The 16,987-nt window shown below is 42.4% G+C and overlaps 2 protein-coding genes across 5 annotated transcripts in view; one reads left to right on the top strand and one right to left on the bottom strand.

Moving 5' to 3' along the window:
• Positions 1–16,987, top strand: part of mrpl41 (mitochondrial ribosomal protein L41) — a 128,331-nt gene that overhangs the window by 16,025 nt on the left and 95,319 nt on the right. The window lies entirely within an intron of this gene.
• The window catches only part of dph7 (diphthamide biosynthesis 7), a 33,430-nt gene continuing 18,330 nt past the window's right edge, over positions 1,888–16,987 (bottom strand). For both annotated transcript variants that reach the window (XM_067969545.1, XM_067969544.1), the window contains 5 exons: positions 16,736–16,899; positions 15,046–15,118; positions 7,641–7,706; positions 7,013–7,185; positions 1,888–3,527 (listed from right to left, as the gene is read on the bottom strand). In XM_067969545.1, the coding sequence (XP_067825646.1) occupies positions 3,061–3,527; positions 7,013–7,185; positions 7,641–7,706; positions 15,046–15,118; positions 16,736–16,899 (943 nt within the window). In that variant the 3' untranslated portion in view covers positions 1,888–3,060. The remainder of the gene's footprint in view (positions 3,528–7,012; positions 7,186–7,640; positions 7,707–15,045; positions 15,119–16,735; positions 16,900–16,987) is intronic.

The following is a 16,987-nucleotide window of genomic DNA, read 5'->3' as shown; positions in this document are numbered from 1 at the left end:
GTCAGTTAGAGAAAAAAAATAGCATTTTTTCCAAAAAGCATTTTGAGTGATTTGATTGTTTCATCAACAAACCATGACTGCAAACACATTTAAATTGGGGTTTGCCATTATATTTAAACACAGACTTTCATTATATAGGTTTATATGTAGATTTTCAATATTAAATGTTGACAAAGTGTGACTCAAAATTGTGGCACAGGAAATAAGGTTTGTGGACAGAAAATGTATGCTAAAGGTTAAGATAGTAAACAATAGAGGTAGTTGTCACCTTAAATTTGTTTTATTGTAATTGCTAGTCAATATACAAGTACTATCAGGAAACTCAAACTAGCTGTGACAAAAACAAAATGCCCTTGGGATATTAAATGTGCTAATTGCAGCCTCGTTTACTTGCTTCACTCTATGAATGGTTAAATGAGTCGGGAATCTAGAGGCCTTAATATGTTAATACATGGTAATTACAAAGCAATCAGTGTTGATCAAAGCACTTCCGATAACCTGCTTGGCCGTCAGCCTAATAGGTAGTTTTGAAAAGCCTTTCTTCAGGATAGCCGTGTTCAATGTGTATGACGCCAATTGAAAATGTCAAAACTAAGGTTGAAAGATTTTTGTTGGGTGAGGGTATTAAGGGATATGGAACCAAGGCGGGTAAATGGTGTTAAGAAAAAGATCAGCCATGATCTAATTGAATGACGGAACAGGCTAGAGGGGCTGAATAGCCTACTCCTGTTCCTATCCAAAGGGGTATGCAAAATTTTAATCCCAAAGGGAGTTCCTGCTGGCTAGTCCTGCGTGTGGAGCTCGGTGGGCCATTACGCATCCCCCACATCTAAAATACAGTACAAGCGATAGTCCGGCTTTACCATTATCAGTAAAGTTAATGAAATGTTATCTTTCTAGTACCCAAGGAGGGAAAATGTGTTAAAAGTTCTATAAAAATATTGCAAACTTATTTGCTAGTTTACCTGACTTTTAACAAACCTGTTCTGTAATTTATAGCCTAAATGGTGTTTATTATTCCCCTATGTGAAGTCACCAGGAGGCTTATTTCATATCCATAAGCTAAACCCAGTAACAACCACTTCTAATTCCTGTAATAAGGCTGTAATTTGACACTGGGATAAAAACTCACTCCAGTTGGTGGAGAATAAGTAGTCTTTGGAAAAGCATGAGATAAACGTGAGCAAAGTCTAAATCATAATAGAAGTGTTTTAGCCACTTTGCTTTCATTCTTAGCAAACGCAGCATGTTGGTACAGGCCTACCTGGGAGAAAGTTACATTGGCATTGCTGTGTCTCTAGAAAAAAAAAATCAGGTGAAATGCAATCTTGTTCTACAATTGAAACTTTGAGGAATAAAGCTGCAACGGCCCAATTTAACTATTTTTACTGAACATAATTAAATGTGGGTGTTTTACATTTTCAGGGAAAAAAATTCCTTGCTTCGCTAAAGGGTAGTCCGTTTCAGCAGTATAGCCAGTTTAAATGACTGGGGCATTCTTCTCCATAAGGAGCATTATATAAATGTAAATTGATTTGGCATCAATATGATTAATGTGTTTTATGTTCACATTTTAATCTGCAAACTTGAAAGTAGTTTACATATCTATAAACCCGTTTTAAAACAGCCCTTTGAAAAGCTTACCCAACCCTCACTAAATGTTGCTGAAATCCTGGCTCTTCTCAGATGTTATCAGAAGGCCCAGGACACTGCAGGGGGTAGAGACTGGGGATGAAGGGTAGGAACCATGGACAAATGGAGTGGGGCAATATTGTAAGCACTTTTGCTCCTTAGAAAAATGTGTGTGTGTCTCTCTCTAATGTGGAGCAATCATTACTTCAAGAAAACAAAATACTTCAAGCATAAAAATCAAAAGCTCAGACATGATTAAACAACTAAAATGTGTCATTTTAATTATGTTGTAGAGCGCCTTTAGAACATGTTTGTACACATTTACAAACTGATTTATACAACAATGAAGGCAATTGTAGAAAGATTGTGACAAAAATATAGTTTTTAACTACATACTTCAGTAAAATACATTTAGTCATGGCTGACTACTATATAGACTTCCAGGAAATCCCAAAGCAGCTTTTAGCAAGAGCTCCTCTTTGAGGTCTGAGACTTTTTAAGTGAACATAGAGGCCCACAGGACCAAGAGAAAGGTTTTTATACGGAGGTTAAGTTGCACTGGTTCTCATCTCAGCACAAAGAAAAGTGAACTGGGATAATTTACCATTCACGTGACATGGTCTGAGTTTATAAAGCACCGTCTTATGCATTATTCTGAGGTACTAAGGCAGCTCTGACACCAAACAGCTAGAAATTTAAAAAATATATCGCCACAAATAAAAACAGGAAGAAATCGAAGGTGGTGAGAGAGAGATTTACAGGACATCTATAAACTGCTCATATCTCAATTTTTGTATCAGCCTGATACAGGCGACTAGCCTAGATGGATTTAAGGGGAAGCTAGATAAACACAAGGGAGAAAGGAATAGAAGGATATGCTAACAGGGTTGGATGAAGTAGGCTCGTGTGGAGCATAGACACAGGCATGGACCTGATGGGCCAAATGGCCTGTTTCTGTGCTGAACATTCTATGTAACCTCTCCATTGGTATGCCTAATGCCACTGGAAGGAATATGGAGAGCTTTCAAGCTATTATGCAGTATATATTATAATCCAGAAATATAGTATGAATTGTACTCATTTTTTCAACCCATTCTTAAGTATATTTCCTATACTTTAACAATGACCAATTAATGGTGTATGCATCTGCAAAGCCAATGACTTCTCTCCCACTTTTCCCTCCTCCTGCAGCACCTCCACAGCTGGCTCAGATCAGGAAATCCCAGTGGAGACTCGCCACACCCATATTAGAGTATTGCTGCATCTGTGTTATACAATCTGGTGTCCAACTGTTTAGAATTTCTATAGGATACTAAAATAAACAAGATGAACTGTCGGTCTCTGCTCCTCCCCCCACACTACCAGTTATGCAAGAAGTGGCTTTGTTTAATACTTTATAAATGATAACTTTTTTAAAATCTTCACAAATTAAGTGGAAGATACAATATTGCTTCTTTCCCATCTCCAAACATGCAAGATATGGTCATAGAAAGAACATGTTGCCAACAGACTGGCTTTACTTTTAGTCCAATCAGCACCAGCCTTGGGATTGTGCTGCTCTGCTGCTGCAGGGTCCATAATTGGGCTCTGTGATGTACCACTGGCCTGCAAACTGCCAGAAAACTCAGTCCCATAATCATCCACCTCATCTTCCACCACCATGTCAAAGATGCCGGTGGGAGACTCGTACTGAATTTTCAGGTGCTGAAACTTGATCCCCGCTTCCTTCGCTCCTGGTTCATTATCCCTTTTGCTCTGGGTTTCAGTTGAAGATACAGGCTGACGCTCCGTGGTGAGCTGAGCATCAAGTGATATTCTTGACCAGTCTGCCCCGTAGGCCAGCGAGTTGTGCAATATGTAGGAATAAAGAATGGGGCATCCCTCGTCGCCCGCAGCTGGAAGAAAAAACAGGGTTAAATCCAGTAAATCAAACTTGTGCTACAGAGAGAAGTACTGTTCCACTGGCATGCTGAAAATTTCAATAGGGCCTTGAGATTAGAGCTTCAGGAGGGAATGGTTCCCCATGTATCCATTGGCAAGTGCACAGACATTAAGCCTGGGACTTCTCCATCTGGTTCAATTACACACTACCATTGGAAGGCACACAAGTCTGTCTAACTATGTTTTGGCCCAATTCCATACTGTTCAGTGCACTTGCCAATGAGACATGAGGGAAGCACTGCCTTAATTTTAATCCACTGTTACTGAAAAGATATACATGTTTCTCTTTCAACAACAACTTACATTTATATAACGCTTTTAATATAGTACAACATCCCAAGGTGCTTTACAGCAGCATAATCAGACAAAAATTTACACCAAGCCAAAGGAGGACACTTTAGGACAGGTGGCCAAAAGCTTGGTCAAAAATAAAGTTTTAAGGAGTGTCTTGAGGAAAAGGTGGAGAAATTTAGGGAAGGAATTCCAGAGCTTAGGGCCTAGATGGCTGCCGGTGGTGGGGCGAAAGAAGTTGGGGATGCATAAGAGGCCAGAGTTGGTGGAACGTAGATCTCTCAGAGGGTTGTAGGAGGTTACAGGAAATCGGAGGGAGCGAGGCCATGGAGGGATTTGAACACAAGGATGAGAATTTTATATCGATGCATTACTGGACCGGGAGCCAGTATAGGTCAGAAAGCAGAGGTGATGGGCGAATGGGTCTTGGTGCAAGTTAAGATGCTGGCAGCAGAGTTTTGGATGAGCTTAAGTTTATGGTGGAAGATGTGAGAAAAGCCAGGAGTGCATTGAAATAGTCGATTCTGTCTGTCAGACATTGCCGAGGCAGCACTCAATTACTTAGAAATTTATTCCCAAAAATGCTACATTTTTGTTTTTGTGTTTAATGTGTTGAATATGTTTATGTTCTTTAGATTTTGCTTTGGATCAAAGATGCCAGAGAGGGTTGACAGCATGATCCTTCCATGAAATCAACTCACTCAGCATAAATCTTTCACCAAACCATTTATGGTAGTTTGGCCTTCAGACCAATCATTTTCCTGGCTTTTTGTAAGCACTCATGAGTTCACTGCTTTCCTTCTTCTCATGCTATTTTAGTTCCTGTCAGTGGTGAAGAAAGAGTTATTGATTTTATTTAAACTTTGAAATTGTAAGACTAAATGTAGCAATCACAATCTCTAGCCACAAGATAGCATCAATCACCAGCTGGAAATCAGCATCTAGGGAATGTGTGAAATTTCATTACTCTAAACCTTTCCAACAACCCCACCGATGGTTTAGCAAGTATACCCAATGAGTAGCTGAGACATTCAGACCAGGAAAGTCGCAGGTTAAATGTCTGGTTTGTGCCGAGTTAGTTAATTTCAACAATTGGGACACTATAATTGGACTCTGTCCCTGGATTAGGGAATGCAAGATTAGCCAGGGTTCCTGCTCCTGATCCCTATCCAGGGATCCCCACTAGATGTGGGTCTGTGTAGACACTGGGTGAGGATAGAGGTGGGCTCAACTATGATGGCCCCTGTTGTTGATTAGCCTGATAGTCAAGGTTCATACATCAAGAATGGCACTTGGGCAAATTACTGGAGGGAGATTGGTGCCCATGGAACGATACCCTAACAATATCCTTCCGGCGGGGGGAGGAGAGAAAGAGAGAACCAGGGAGAAGAAGAGAGAAAATTAGACAAAAAATGAGTGGGGGGGGGGGATTATTTGCCAAACATGTGATTGTTATGTAGTCAGGCAGAGTTTTGCACACAGCAAGATCCAACAAACAGCAATGAGATGAAAAGCCCGTTATTTTGTTTTGATGGTGTTGGTTAGGGAAGAAGATTCAAGTAGTGCCACAGAATTTCTTACATCCACCTAAGCCACCAGAATGGGCCGATGTAGTCACTGTTTAGTATTATATCCAAAGGACTACCAAATGAATCAAACTGACAGTTCAGCCACAAGCTGAGGTCCCAATCTCATTCTGATGAAGGGTCTCCACCTGAAGTGCTACTGTGACTTTTCTCTTTCAGGCACTTGAATGCCTGCTGTGCATTTTCTGTTTTTATTTCTGAATTCCAACATTGGTGTTTGGTGCTGAGCAATCCTACCAGGAGCGCTGAGCAATCCTACCAGGAGCGCTGAGCAATCCTGCAGCACTTCACTACAATGTATCGTGAGGCCACCTCTAAAGCAGGCATTGGTGGATGGCTAGGACCATGTTACCCACCCAGGTAAATGGTGGGTGATGGAGAAGAAAAATATTAAAAGGGGGCTGATTTTCATAAGCTGGTGTAAGCCAGTTCTAAAAGGTTAAGGAGGCAAATCTCAACAAAATGCCATTATAGTAAAAACACATTTTCTGAAGTCAACCTATTTTCATAATTATTCACAGCTCCAAGTGCCGATTTGGACAGCTGCAAGGAGCACATTAGTGGTGGGAGCTGAAAACTGCTGTGAAATTTAAAGCAACACAGACATGTAAATTCTCAGCCCGTGGGAAAAGTTTATCTCCCGTTACATTATGGAATGGAATCTGCTGCAATCCATAACTGTGGCTCTTCTGTAATCAGAAACTAGAGTCATAGAACTCAAGAATGGCTTAACGTAGGTTGGGGAGAAGATTGCTTTCAATATAAATTAGTCCTTTCTCCCATATAGGAAATGTAGAAAAATTAGGGTAAAGATCTCTGAATTGCAAGGAAATATCTTCCAATTCTTGTGCTTTTACTGTCCCCATAGAGATCTCAATTTTAGGGTCTGTCTTCTACCAGAGAGCCGCTCTGCTGACATCAGCTTGTATATGGAAATGGAAGGGGCTCTGCAGAGAATCCCAGAATTCAGTTCCTAGTAGGCCCAGGATCCTGGTCAATAAGGCTGAAGGTACTGACAAAATTAACAATATAACCTAACAGAGGTTAGAACAGTTCTCCTCCTCCAATGTTCTGCTCTCCGACTTATGTTGAGTTACAGTTCCACAAGGGGCAACAGCTCTGATACCTTGACCAAATAACCATTCCTCTTGCATGAGCATGGACAGCGAGTGTTGGCAGCCTATTCAACCATCATAGGCATCACAGTTGAACCTGATCCTGCTCTAATCTGACATCAACACAACGTGCATTTTCTAGCAATGATGCGCAAAAACCCGGATGATTTTCCCCCTACCTGGCCCAGGAGCACTGAAGCCAAATTTACCACTCCAATTGCCATCTCTGCTGAGATCAGATAACTCACCAACAGACCAAGGATCAAACCTGGGACATTTCTGGTCTGTATGGCTTAGTATCACACCAGACAGTTCATTTACTCACTAAGCTGCTGGGTGAGCTGGCTAAGCTCACTGATGCACGATACTGCTTCCATTTTAGTAGCTTGACGTCAGCATTTGTGATGCGCCTTTTAGCTTTATGGCAGCCACCTGCTGAACACTCACCGAGTGCCCCCTCACAGTCCAGGATGTGGTACCCGTTGTGCATGCATGCTGCAAGCAGCAGATGCTCCTGAGCTGGATGCCACTTCACCCTCCAGACACCTCCCTGGACATGGGTATCCGCTAGAGGCCGTTTCATCTGCCGGGAATCCCAGATATGAACATGCTCATCATAACTGGAGACAAAACAGATTCAACAAATCTGATCATTAACAACAAAACCAAGTCAGTTCATTTCAATAGCTACCCAAATATTGTTCAGTTAGTTGCAAACTCGTGGTTGAAGTACATGACTTTCTTCTGAACAAGATTTCTTTTTAAAAAATAATTTTTCTTCTCAACCTACTTTTGGGCTTCTGCGCCAGCCCTCTACCAGTGGTATCAGGAGACGCAGCTTCAGCAGAGATGGGGGAAAACAGGTCAATGACAATTAATATAAAAATATCTGGTATGTGCCTGTATTGATCAGTGAAGCAATCACAGCGTACACTTTGGGTAAAACTATTGTCCCTACTGGTGTCCCAAAGACAGACATGGGTAAAGTTATGAGTTCACCCTCGTGTAGCAGCACAGCACGAATCCTCACACAACAAATAGTTTAGGTTTTTAGTAAGTTGAGCAGAAATCTTACCTTCCAGTAGCCAGGATGTGTTGTTTGTGGGGGCTGCTTTGGATGCTGCACACTCCCATCGAATGCCTGAAAAACAATTTTTTTTTTTTAAAAATCAAACATTGTTTTGAGATTTTCTATTTCCCCTTAAAACCTCAATGAAAAGTTCCCCAATGGCTCAGCTGGTAAAGGCAGAATAAAGACCAGAAGCTCCCAGGTTCAATGCTCAATCTGTGCTGAGTCAGCTATCTCAACTAGCGTGGCAATAGTAGTAGTTTTACTGGACTCAATGCCACTGGGCTAGGGAGGGAGAAATATCAACCAGGGTTCCCATCCTTGATTGTTATCCATTGATTCTTGCTCAAAAGTACATGTGTGGATGTTGACTGAAGACTGGATCAGGGTCTCCTGTGATGGCTGACACACTGCTTAGGTTCTGTGCAGTGGTCAATGAAACCAAACCATTCATGTGGTGTAACAGTTTTGCCAACCTGGAAGAAAATGTGAAGTTTCTTTTTCTTTTTTTATATAAAAAAAAGCAGCTGCTCTCTGCACCAATCATCCTGCAAAGAGTTTTAACACAAATGTTAGTCCTTTCTCAGCACAGTACAAAAGATCACAAAATAAAAACCTGCAAAAAGCAGCAATATATTAAACTAGCCCTTGCTAAAATGACTGTAGAATGACCAGGTCCGAAGCAAGAGAGATGGCAGTGGGTATGTCAATTCACTGTTGTAAATTGAACTGTGGGACTGAATGATGCAGTGGCTTTAGACAATGTTCTTTCACCTCGGGGACCTGCGCTGGAATCCTACACTGCTTGATGGGATAAAATTCTCTCCTCTACCTACCCGTGAAGGTTTTATGCAAAATGCGTTTGGGGGCAGTCTCAATTCAATTCCTCATGGTTAAAGGCCCTCAGCGAAATATTGTCCGTGGAGCTGTGTACAGAGACCTGTACCGAGCATCTAATCCGTGCTATACTTAACCTATGAAAGATTGATGGGCGGCAAAAAAGGAGCTTTCCTTTGAATCTAACCTAAGCTGTACCCTAACCCTGGGAATGCTTAATAATATTTTCTGGAAAATTTGTTCCATTCCATATAACTCATCTTAACAAAGCACAAAGATTTGCAACTACAGGTCAGTCAGTTTAACCTTGGTGGTGGGGAAGCTGTTAGAAACAACAATCCGGGACAAAATTAAGTCACTTGGACAAGTGTGGATTAATAAAGGAAAACCAGCACAGATTTGTTAAAGGCAAATTGTGTTTAACCAACTTGATTTGAGTTATTTGATGAGGGCAATGGGGTTGATGTGGTGTATATGTTCTTTCAAAAGGCGTTTGATAAAGTGCCACATAATAGGCTTGTCAGCAAAACTGAAGCCCATGGAATAAAAGGGGCAGTGGCAGCATGGATATAAAATTGGCTAAGTGACAGGAAACAGAGTAGTGGTAAACAGTTGTTTTTCAGACTGGAGGAAGGTAAACAGTGGTGTTCCCCAGGGGTCGGTACTAGGACCACTGCTTTTTTTTTATATAAATGACTTGGACTTAGGTGTCATCACAATTTCAAAATTTGCAGACGACACAAAACTTGTAAGTGTAGTGAATAGTGAGGAGGATAGTAATAGACTTCAGGGGGACATAGACGGGCTGGTGGAATGGGCAGACACATGGCAAATGAAATTTAACACAGAAGTGCAAAGTGATACATTTTGGCAGGAAGAACAAGGAGAGGCAATACGGAGTGCGGCCAACACAGAATGAACTGCTGAGAGTTTGGTAAGTGTGGGAGTTGGGTGAAGTGGGAGAAGGAGGTGCTGCTTTGCCTTGCTTTTCCTAACTTTTTCCGCAGAGCAGCAGTGGACCTGAGAAGCAGAAGACTGAGATTGGGGAATAAAAGCAGCAGCAGACCTGCAACAAGAGAAAACTACTGTGCGATGTCACAGGTGAGGCAGGAGAGTCAGAGAGGTGAGCACAGTATAAAAGCAGAGACCGAGAGCGGGAGGAGAGTCTGAGAGTCTAAGGCAAGTCATGGCAGCACAGCTCGCACCCGTGATATGCTCCTCCTGCACTATGTGGGAAGTCATGGACACGACCAGTGTTCCTGGCGACCATGTGTGCAGGAAGTGTGTCCAGCTGCAGCTACTGGCTAACCGTATTTCGGAGCTGGAGCTGCGGGTGGATTCACTGTGGCGCATCCGCGATGCTGAGACTATTGTGGATAACACGTTCAGTGAGGTGGTCACACCGCAGGTAAGGATTACACAGGCAGAAAGGAAATGGGTGACCGCCAGGCAGAGTAAAAGGACTAGGCAGGTAGAGCAGGAGTCCCCTGGGGCCATCTCCTTCTCAAACAGATATTCTGCTTTGGATACTGTTGGGGGAGATGGCTTATCAGGGGAAAGCAGCAAGAGCCAAGTTCGTGGCACCACAGGTGGCTCTGCTCCACAGGAGGGGAGGAAGAAGAGTGGCAGGGCTATAGTGATAGGGGATTCAATTGTAAGGGGAACAGATAGGCGTTTCTGCAGCCGCAAACATGACTCCAGGATGGTATGTTGCCTCCCTGGTGCTAGGGTCAAGGATGTCGCGGAGCAGCTGCAGGACGTTCTGGAGGGGGAGGGTGAACACCCAGTCGTCGTGGTCCATATTGGTACCAACGACAGGTAAAAAAAAGGGATGAGGTCCTGCAAGATGAAGTTAAGGAGTTAGGAGATAAATTAAAAAGCAGGACTTCAAAAGGTAGTGATCTCAGGATTACTACCAGTGCCACGTGCTAGTGATATAGGAACAGCAGAATAGACAGGATGAATGCGTGGCTGCAGGGATGGTGTAGGAGGGAGGGTTTTAGATTCCTGGGACATTGGGACCGGTTCTGGGGAAGGTGGGACCTGTACAAGCGGGACGGGTTACACCCGAGCAGGATCGGGACCAATGTCCTCGCAGGGTTGTTTGCTAGTGCTGTTGGGGAAGGTTTAATCTAGAGTGGCAGGGGGATGGGAACCTGAGCGGGGAGTCAGAAGGGAGTAAAGTTGAGAGCAGCAAGAGAGGGCAAGGTCCAGGGGAAATTTACAATACAAATAGTTGTTCAAGAACAAGTGAGTGAAAAGCGTAGAGCAGCAGAAAGAAAGTGTACTTTAGGCACTACAGATAAAGTGAAAACTAGAAGGCATAAGGCGATTAACCCAGCATCAAGGCTGAGGGTCAGGCTAGGGTGTGTGGCCCAACTAAGAGTTCTATATACAAATGCACGGAGCATAAGGAATAAATTAAATGAACTACAGGTTTAAATTCAAATTGGAGGGTATGACATGATAGCTATTACGGAGATATGACTGCAGGATGGTCAGGATTGGGAACTAAATATACCAGGTTATAAGGTCTACAGGAGAGATAGGGAAAATGGAAGAGGGGGAGGAGTAGCCTTAGTGATTAGAGACAAAACCACTTCAATGATAAAGGAGGATATACTTAAGAAAAGACATACTTGCTCTCGAGGCAGTACAAAGAAGGTTCACTCGGTTAATCCCGGGGATGAGGGGGCGGACATATGAGGAGAGGTTGAGTAGATTGGGACTCTACTCATTGGAGTTCAGAGGAATGAGAGGCGATCTTATTGAAACATATAAGATTGTGAAGGGGCTTGATCGGGTGGATGCGTTAAGGATGTTCCCGAGGATGGGTGAAACTAGAACTAGGGGGCATAATCTTAGAATAAGGGGCTGCTCTTTCAAAACTGAGATGAGGAGAAACTTCTTCACTCAGAGGGTGGTAGGTCTGTGGAATTTGCTGCCCCAGGAAGCTGTGGAAGCTACATCATTAAATAAATTTAAAACAGAAATAGACAGTTTCCTAGAAGTAAAGGGAATTAGGGGTTACGGGGAGCGGGCAGGAAATTGGACATGAATTTAAATTTGAGGTTAGGATCAGATCAGCCATGATCTTATTGAATGGCGGAGCAGGCTCGATGGGCCGATTGGCCTACTCCTGCTCCTATTTCTTATGTTCTTATGTTCTTATGATATAACGAGAGGTAAGCAGCCAACAGAGACCTTATGGGTTGAATTGAGAAATAGGAAAGGATCTAAGACTATAGTGGGAGTTGTGGATAGGACCCTGGCAGCAGCTCTGAAGTGCTAGATTGTATAAATGCAGAGATTAGACAAGCATGTAAGAAAGGCATAGTGGTCTTAATGGGAGACTTTAACCTTCATATAGATTGGGAAAAGCAGACTAGCAACTGTCAGAAAGGTAGTGAATTTCTTGAGTGTGTCCGGGATAGTTTTCTACTGCAGTATGTCCTAGAGGCAACAAGGGGGCAAGCCATACTAGATTTAGTAATGAGTAATGAACCAGATTTAGTTAACAGCTTAACTGTGCGTGAACATCTATCCAATAGTGATCATAACATGATCGAGTTCAATGTAGTTTTTGAAAGGGAGAAAAGTGATTCAGCTGCTAAGATTCTAGACTTGGGTAAGGCCGACTTCAATGGGATGAGACAGACTGTTAATGGGTAAAACGACTGATGATTAGTGGGAAATGTTTAAAGAAACATTTAACGCGATACAGAATCGGTTTATACCCGAGGGCAAGAACTCTACTTTCCAAAAAAAATAGCCATTGACAACTAAAGAGGTAAGGGACAGTAAAAGACACAAGGAAAGGGCATACAAAAAGGCAAAAAAATGGCACAGATCCTGGTGAATGGGAAAGATACAAAGATCAACAAAGGGTCACAAAACAAATAGTAAGAGCTACAAAAAGAGAGAGTATGAAAAGAAACTCGCAAGGGATATCAAAATCAATACAAAGAACTTTTATAGTTATATTAGGAAAAAAGAGGGTAGTCAGGAGCAGTGTTGGCCCCTTAAAAACTGAAAGTGGGGATATTGTCATTGACAATGGGGAAATGGCGGACATGTTGAACAATTACTTTGCGTCAGTATTTACAGTCGAAAAAGAGGATAGCATGCCAGAAATCCCAAGAAAACTAATATTGAATCGGGGACAGGGACTCAATAAAATTAACATAAGTAAAGCAACAGTAATGAAGAAAATAATAGCACTAAAGAGTGACAAATCCCCAGGACCAGATGGTTTCCATCCCAGGGTTTTAAAGGAAGTAGGTGAGCACATTGCAGATGCCCTAACTATAATCTTTCAAAGTTCTCTAGATTGGAAAATTGCACGTCACTCCGCTTTTTAAGAAAGGAGAGAGGGGGAAACCGGGGGATTATAGACCAGTTAGCCTAACATCTGTTGTGGGGAAAATGCTGGAGTCTATAATTAAGGATAAGGTGACTGAACACCGAGAATTTTCAGTTAATCAGAGAGAGCCAGCATGGATTTGTGAAAGGTAGATCGTGCCTGACAAACCTGATTGAATTTTTTGAAGAGGTGACTAAAGTAGTGGACAGGGGAATGTCAATGGATGTTATTTGTATGGACTTCCAGAAGGCATTTGATACGGTCCCACATAAGAGACTGTTAGCTAAGATAGAAGCCCATGGAATCGAGGAAAAAGTACGGACTTGATTAGGAAGTTGGCTGAGCGAAAGGCGACAGAGTAGGGATAATGGGTAGGTACTCACATTGGCAGGATGTGACTAGTGGAGTCCCGCAGGGATCTGTCTTGAGGCCTCAATTATTCACAATATTTATTAACGACTTAGATGAAGGCATAGAAAGTCTCATATCTAAGTTTGCTGATGACACAAAGATTACAAAGCGATATTGATAGATTAAGTGAATGGGCAAAACTGTGGCAAATGGAATTCAATGCAGACAAATGTGAGGTCATCCACTTTGGATCAAAAAAGGATAGAACAGGGTACTTTCTAAATGGTAAAAAGTTAAAAACAGTGGATGTCCAAAGGGACTTAGGGGTTCAGGTACATAGATCATTGAAGTGTCATGAACAGGTGCAGAAAATAATCAATAAGGCTAATGGAATGCTGGCCTTTATATCCAGAGGACTAGAGTACAAAGGGGGCAGAAGTTATGCTGCAGCTATACAAAACCCTGGTTAGACCACACCTGGAGTACTGTGAGCAGTTCTGGGCATCACACCTTCAGAAGGACATATTGGCCTTGGAGGGAGTGCAGCGTAGGTTTACTAGAATGATACCCGGACTTCAAGGGTTAAGTTACAAGGAGAGATTACACAAATTGGGGTTGTATTCTCTGGAGTTTCGAAGGTTAAGGGGTGATCTGATCGAAGTTTATAAGATATTAAGGGGAACAGATAGGGTGGATAGAGAGAAACTATTTCTGCAGGTTGGGGATTTTAGGAGTAGGGGGCACAGTCTAAAAATTAGAGCCAGACCTTTCAGGAGTGAGATTAGAAAACATTTCTACACACAAAGGGTTGTAGGAGTTTGGAACTCTCTTCCGCAAACGGCAATTGATACTAGCTCAATTGCTAAATTTAAATCTGAGATAGATAGCTTTTTGGCAACCAAAAGTATTAAGGGATATGGGCCAAAGGCAGGTATATGGAGATCAGCCACGATCTTATCAAATGGCGGAGCAGGCACGAGGGGCTGAATGGCCTACTCCTGTTCCTAAACTAATGGTACAATTCTAAAGGGGGTGTAGGAACAGAGCTACCTGGGGGTACACGTGCACAAATCTTTGAAGGCAGCAGTACAGGTTGAGAAAGCGATTAAAAAAGCATACGGGATCCTGGGCTTTATAAATAGAGACCTACAGTAAAAAGCATGGAAGTTACGTTGTACCTTTATAAAACACTGGCTCAGCCACAACTGGAGTATTGTATCCAATTCTGGGCACCACACTTTAGGAAGGATGTGAAGGCCTTAGAGAGGGTGCAGAAAAGATTTACTAGAATGGTTCCAGGGATGAGGGACTTCAGTTACATGGATAGACTGGAGAAGCTGGGGTTGTTCTCCTTAGAGCAGAGAAGGTTAAGAGGAGATTTGAGAGAAGTGTTCAAAATCATGAAACATAGATAAAATAAATAAAGAGAAACTGGCAAAAGGGTCAAGAACCAGAGGACATACATTTAAGATGATTGGCAAAAGAACCAAAGGCGACAGGAGAAAAAACATTTTTACGCAGCGAGTAGTTATGATCTGGAACGCGCTGCCTGAAAGGGTGGTGGAAGCAGTTTCAATCGTGGCTTTCAAAAAGGAATTGGATAAATATTTGAAGGGAAAACACTTGCAGGGCTATGGGGAGAGTGCAGGCGAATGGGACTAACTAACTAACTTACAAAGAGCTGGCACGGGCTCGATGGGCTGAATGACCACCTTCTGTGCTGTAACCGTTGTATATTCAGGTGAATCATAGAAGTTTAAATAGAAAAGCCCACTTCAGATCCTCAAAGCTACATGGCCTTATTACCAGCCAGTGTATTAACACAAATATACCAAATTCATCAAATGAAGTTGTATATACCTATTGCTGGTAAAGATAGGCCTGTCAGTCCCCATCCGCATGTCCCAGCCTTTCAACTTGCTGTCGTCTCCTCCTGAGGAGGGAGAAAGAGAAAAAAAAGTGACCAGGCAATAAACCTTCAGAGCCCAGGATTTTCTAAACAATTTACAAATTAAACACATTCTCAAATCACACAATTGATTGGACCAGGGTGCTGAAACTGACCTCAGCTTCTCTGCCTAAGGAGAGAGAGAAAAAAATATCAGCCAGGGGTGTAGCATCTCAATTGCTATTCAGTGACTCCTGCTGAAAATGTGTCAATGCAGATGTCAGATGAGGAAGTATCTGACTTGGCTTCCCATGGATGCATACATAGCCTGCAAATACTCCTGTCTAGGATCACACATGAAGGTTCTGTTGATTAGCTGATGTAAGTGTACCTCAGCAAGTGTCAATCCCTTCGGCAAAAGGAGAAGAGAAAAACTGTGGGGGGGCGGGGGGGGGCGTGGAAGCAGAAAAAAAACTAACTGCATCATATAGGGAATTTTCTACTACGGGTGAGACTGTGTGGAATGTTTTGAGATTACAAGCCTCCACACAGGCCTCACTAAGGCAAGACACTGCTGCATGTGGCCCTATATTAAAGTCAACAAGTACTGATCCCTGGATCCTACACGAAAGTTGACAAACTCAAAGAAACTGTCAAGTTGCAAGACAACCATTGAACCAAGTGGCAATTACAATATTTGTGTCTGTCATTGTAAAACAGAATCAGAGAAGCAAAGCCAAAAAAAACAAATGCTGGAAACCAAATATAAACTGAAAATGTTGGAAATCCATAGGTCAGTTAGCTTGTAAAATACTGGTTAACATTTCAGGTGGGACCTTTCATCATTGGAGCAATGCAGTTGAGAGGTTCCCCTGCATCGTCAGAGTTGGGACCAGGAATACCAGTCACAAGATCCTTGGAGAATTGCTTGGTATACCATTCACAGGATCATCCTGACAGAATAGAAATGTGTACCAGACTCATTCATTCCAAGTATTTGGTAATACAGCAGTATTGATAGAGCCCTTGGAGCAGATGACCTTTATAAGAATAATTATTTCTAAACTTTCATTTAGCTAATAAACTTAATTTTGAAAGCTCACACTCCACTATCCTTCCAGATTAAATAAAAGCCTCCATATTCTTTATTTATTCCATTTGAAATACTGTTGTGTACTCTTCTGATGGATTAGTCGGTATATGTACAACTCAGCAGGGTACAGGAAGATGCCCAGTTTAATTCCTGGTCTGTGCCGAGTTACCGAACCTTATCTGGGATACTGGTACTTTAATTGGCAACATCTGCAAAGTAGGGGGCGTTAGAAAAATCAGAAAGGCTCCTGTTTTACCATCCATCCATGGTGAAAAGTGGCCATCATGTTGTGATGTTCTCCATCCTTCCAGCTGGGAAATTTGGTGTCATGCAGAAGTCTGCCGACATGAATTGCCTAGATTTACATGTGAGGAAGGGTCACTTGGGTGAGGTACTAGAGTACATCAGCATAAATCAGCATCTTCAGGATTGGAAGGGAGAAAATCGAAGAGTAAGCGTTAGTGTAACAGTCTGCTAATGTTGTGGAAGCAAAGCAGCAAATCATGCTGAGATAAGAATGAGCAAGTTTGGGGCTGACTTCTGCCACTCTCAGCTGCTCACAAGGCTACCTGAATAAACGACATCTGTGTTCCAGTAATTGAAAGCTGCAATCCAAGCCTCAAAGTCATGCGCCTTCCACCGAGAGACCACATCCAGTGCTGGTCTACAACCATCCACAGACACCAGGCTCAGGAAGCCCTTTGAGTCACTGCTAATGATCTTCACTGGCTCACTGTCAGCGGAGAAGGGAAAAGACTTCAGGGTTAGTACCTCAACATTTCATGTGCTCAACTGAGGAATATTCAGCAGAAAATATACAA

The sequence above is a fragment of the Heptranchias perlo genome, chromosome 31, assembly GCF_035084215.1.
Source record: "Heptranchias perlo isolate sHepPer1 chromosome 31, sHepPer1.hap1, whole genome shotgun sequence".
In the NCBI taxonomy this organism is placed as follows: Eukaryota; Metazoa; Chordata; class Chondrichthyes; order Hexanchiformes; family Hexanchidae; genus Heptranchias; species Heptranchias perlo.
This window is presented reverse-complemented; position numbering and strand designations above follow the sequence as displayed.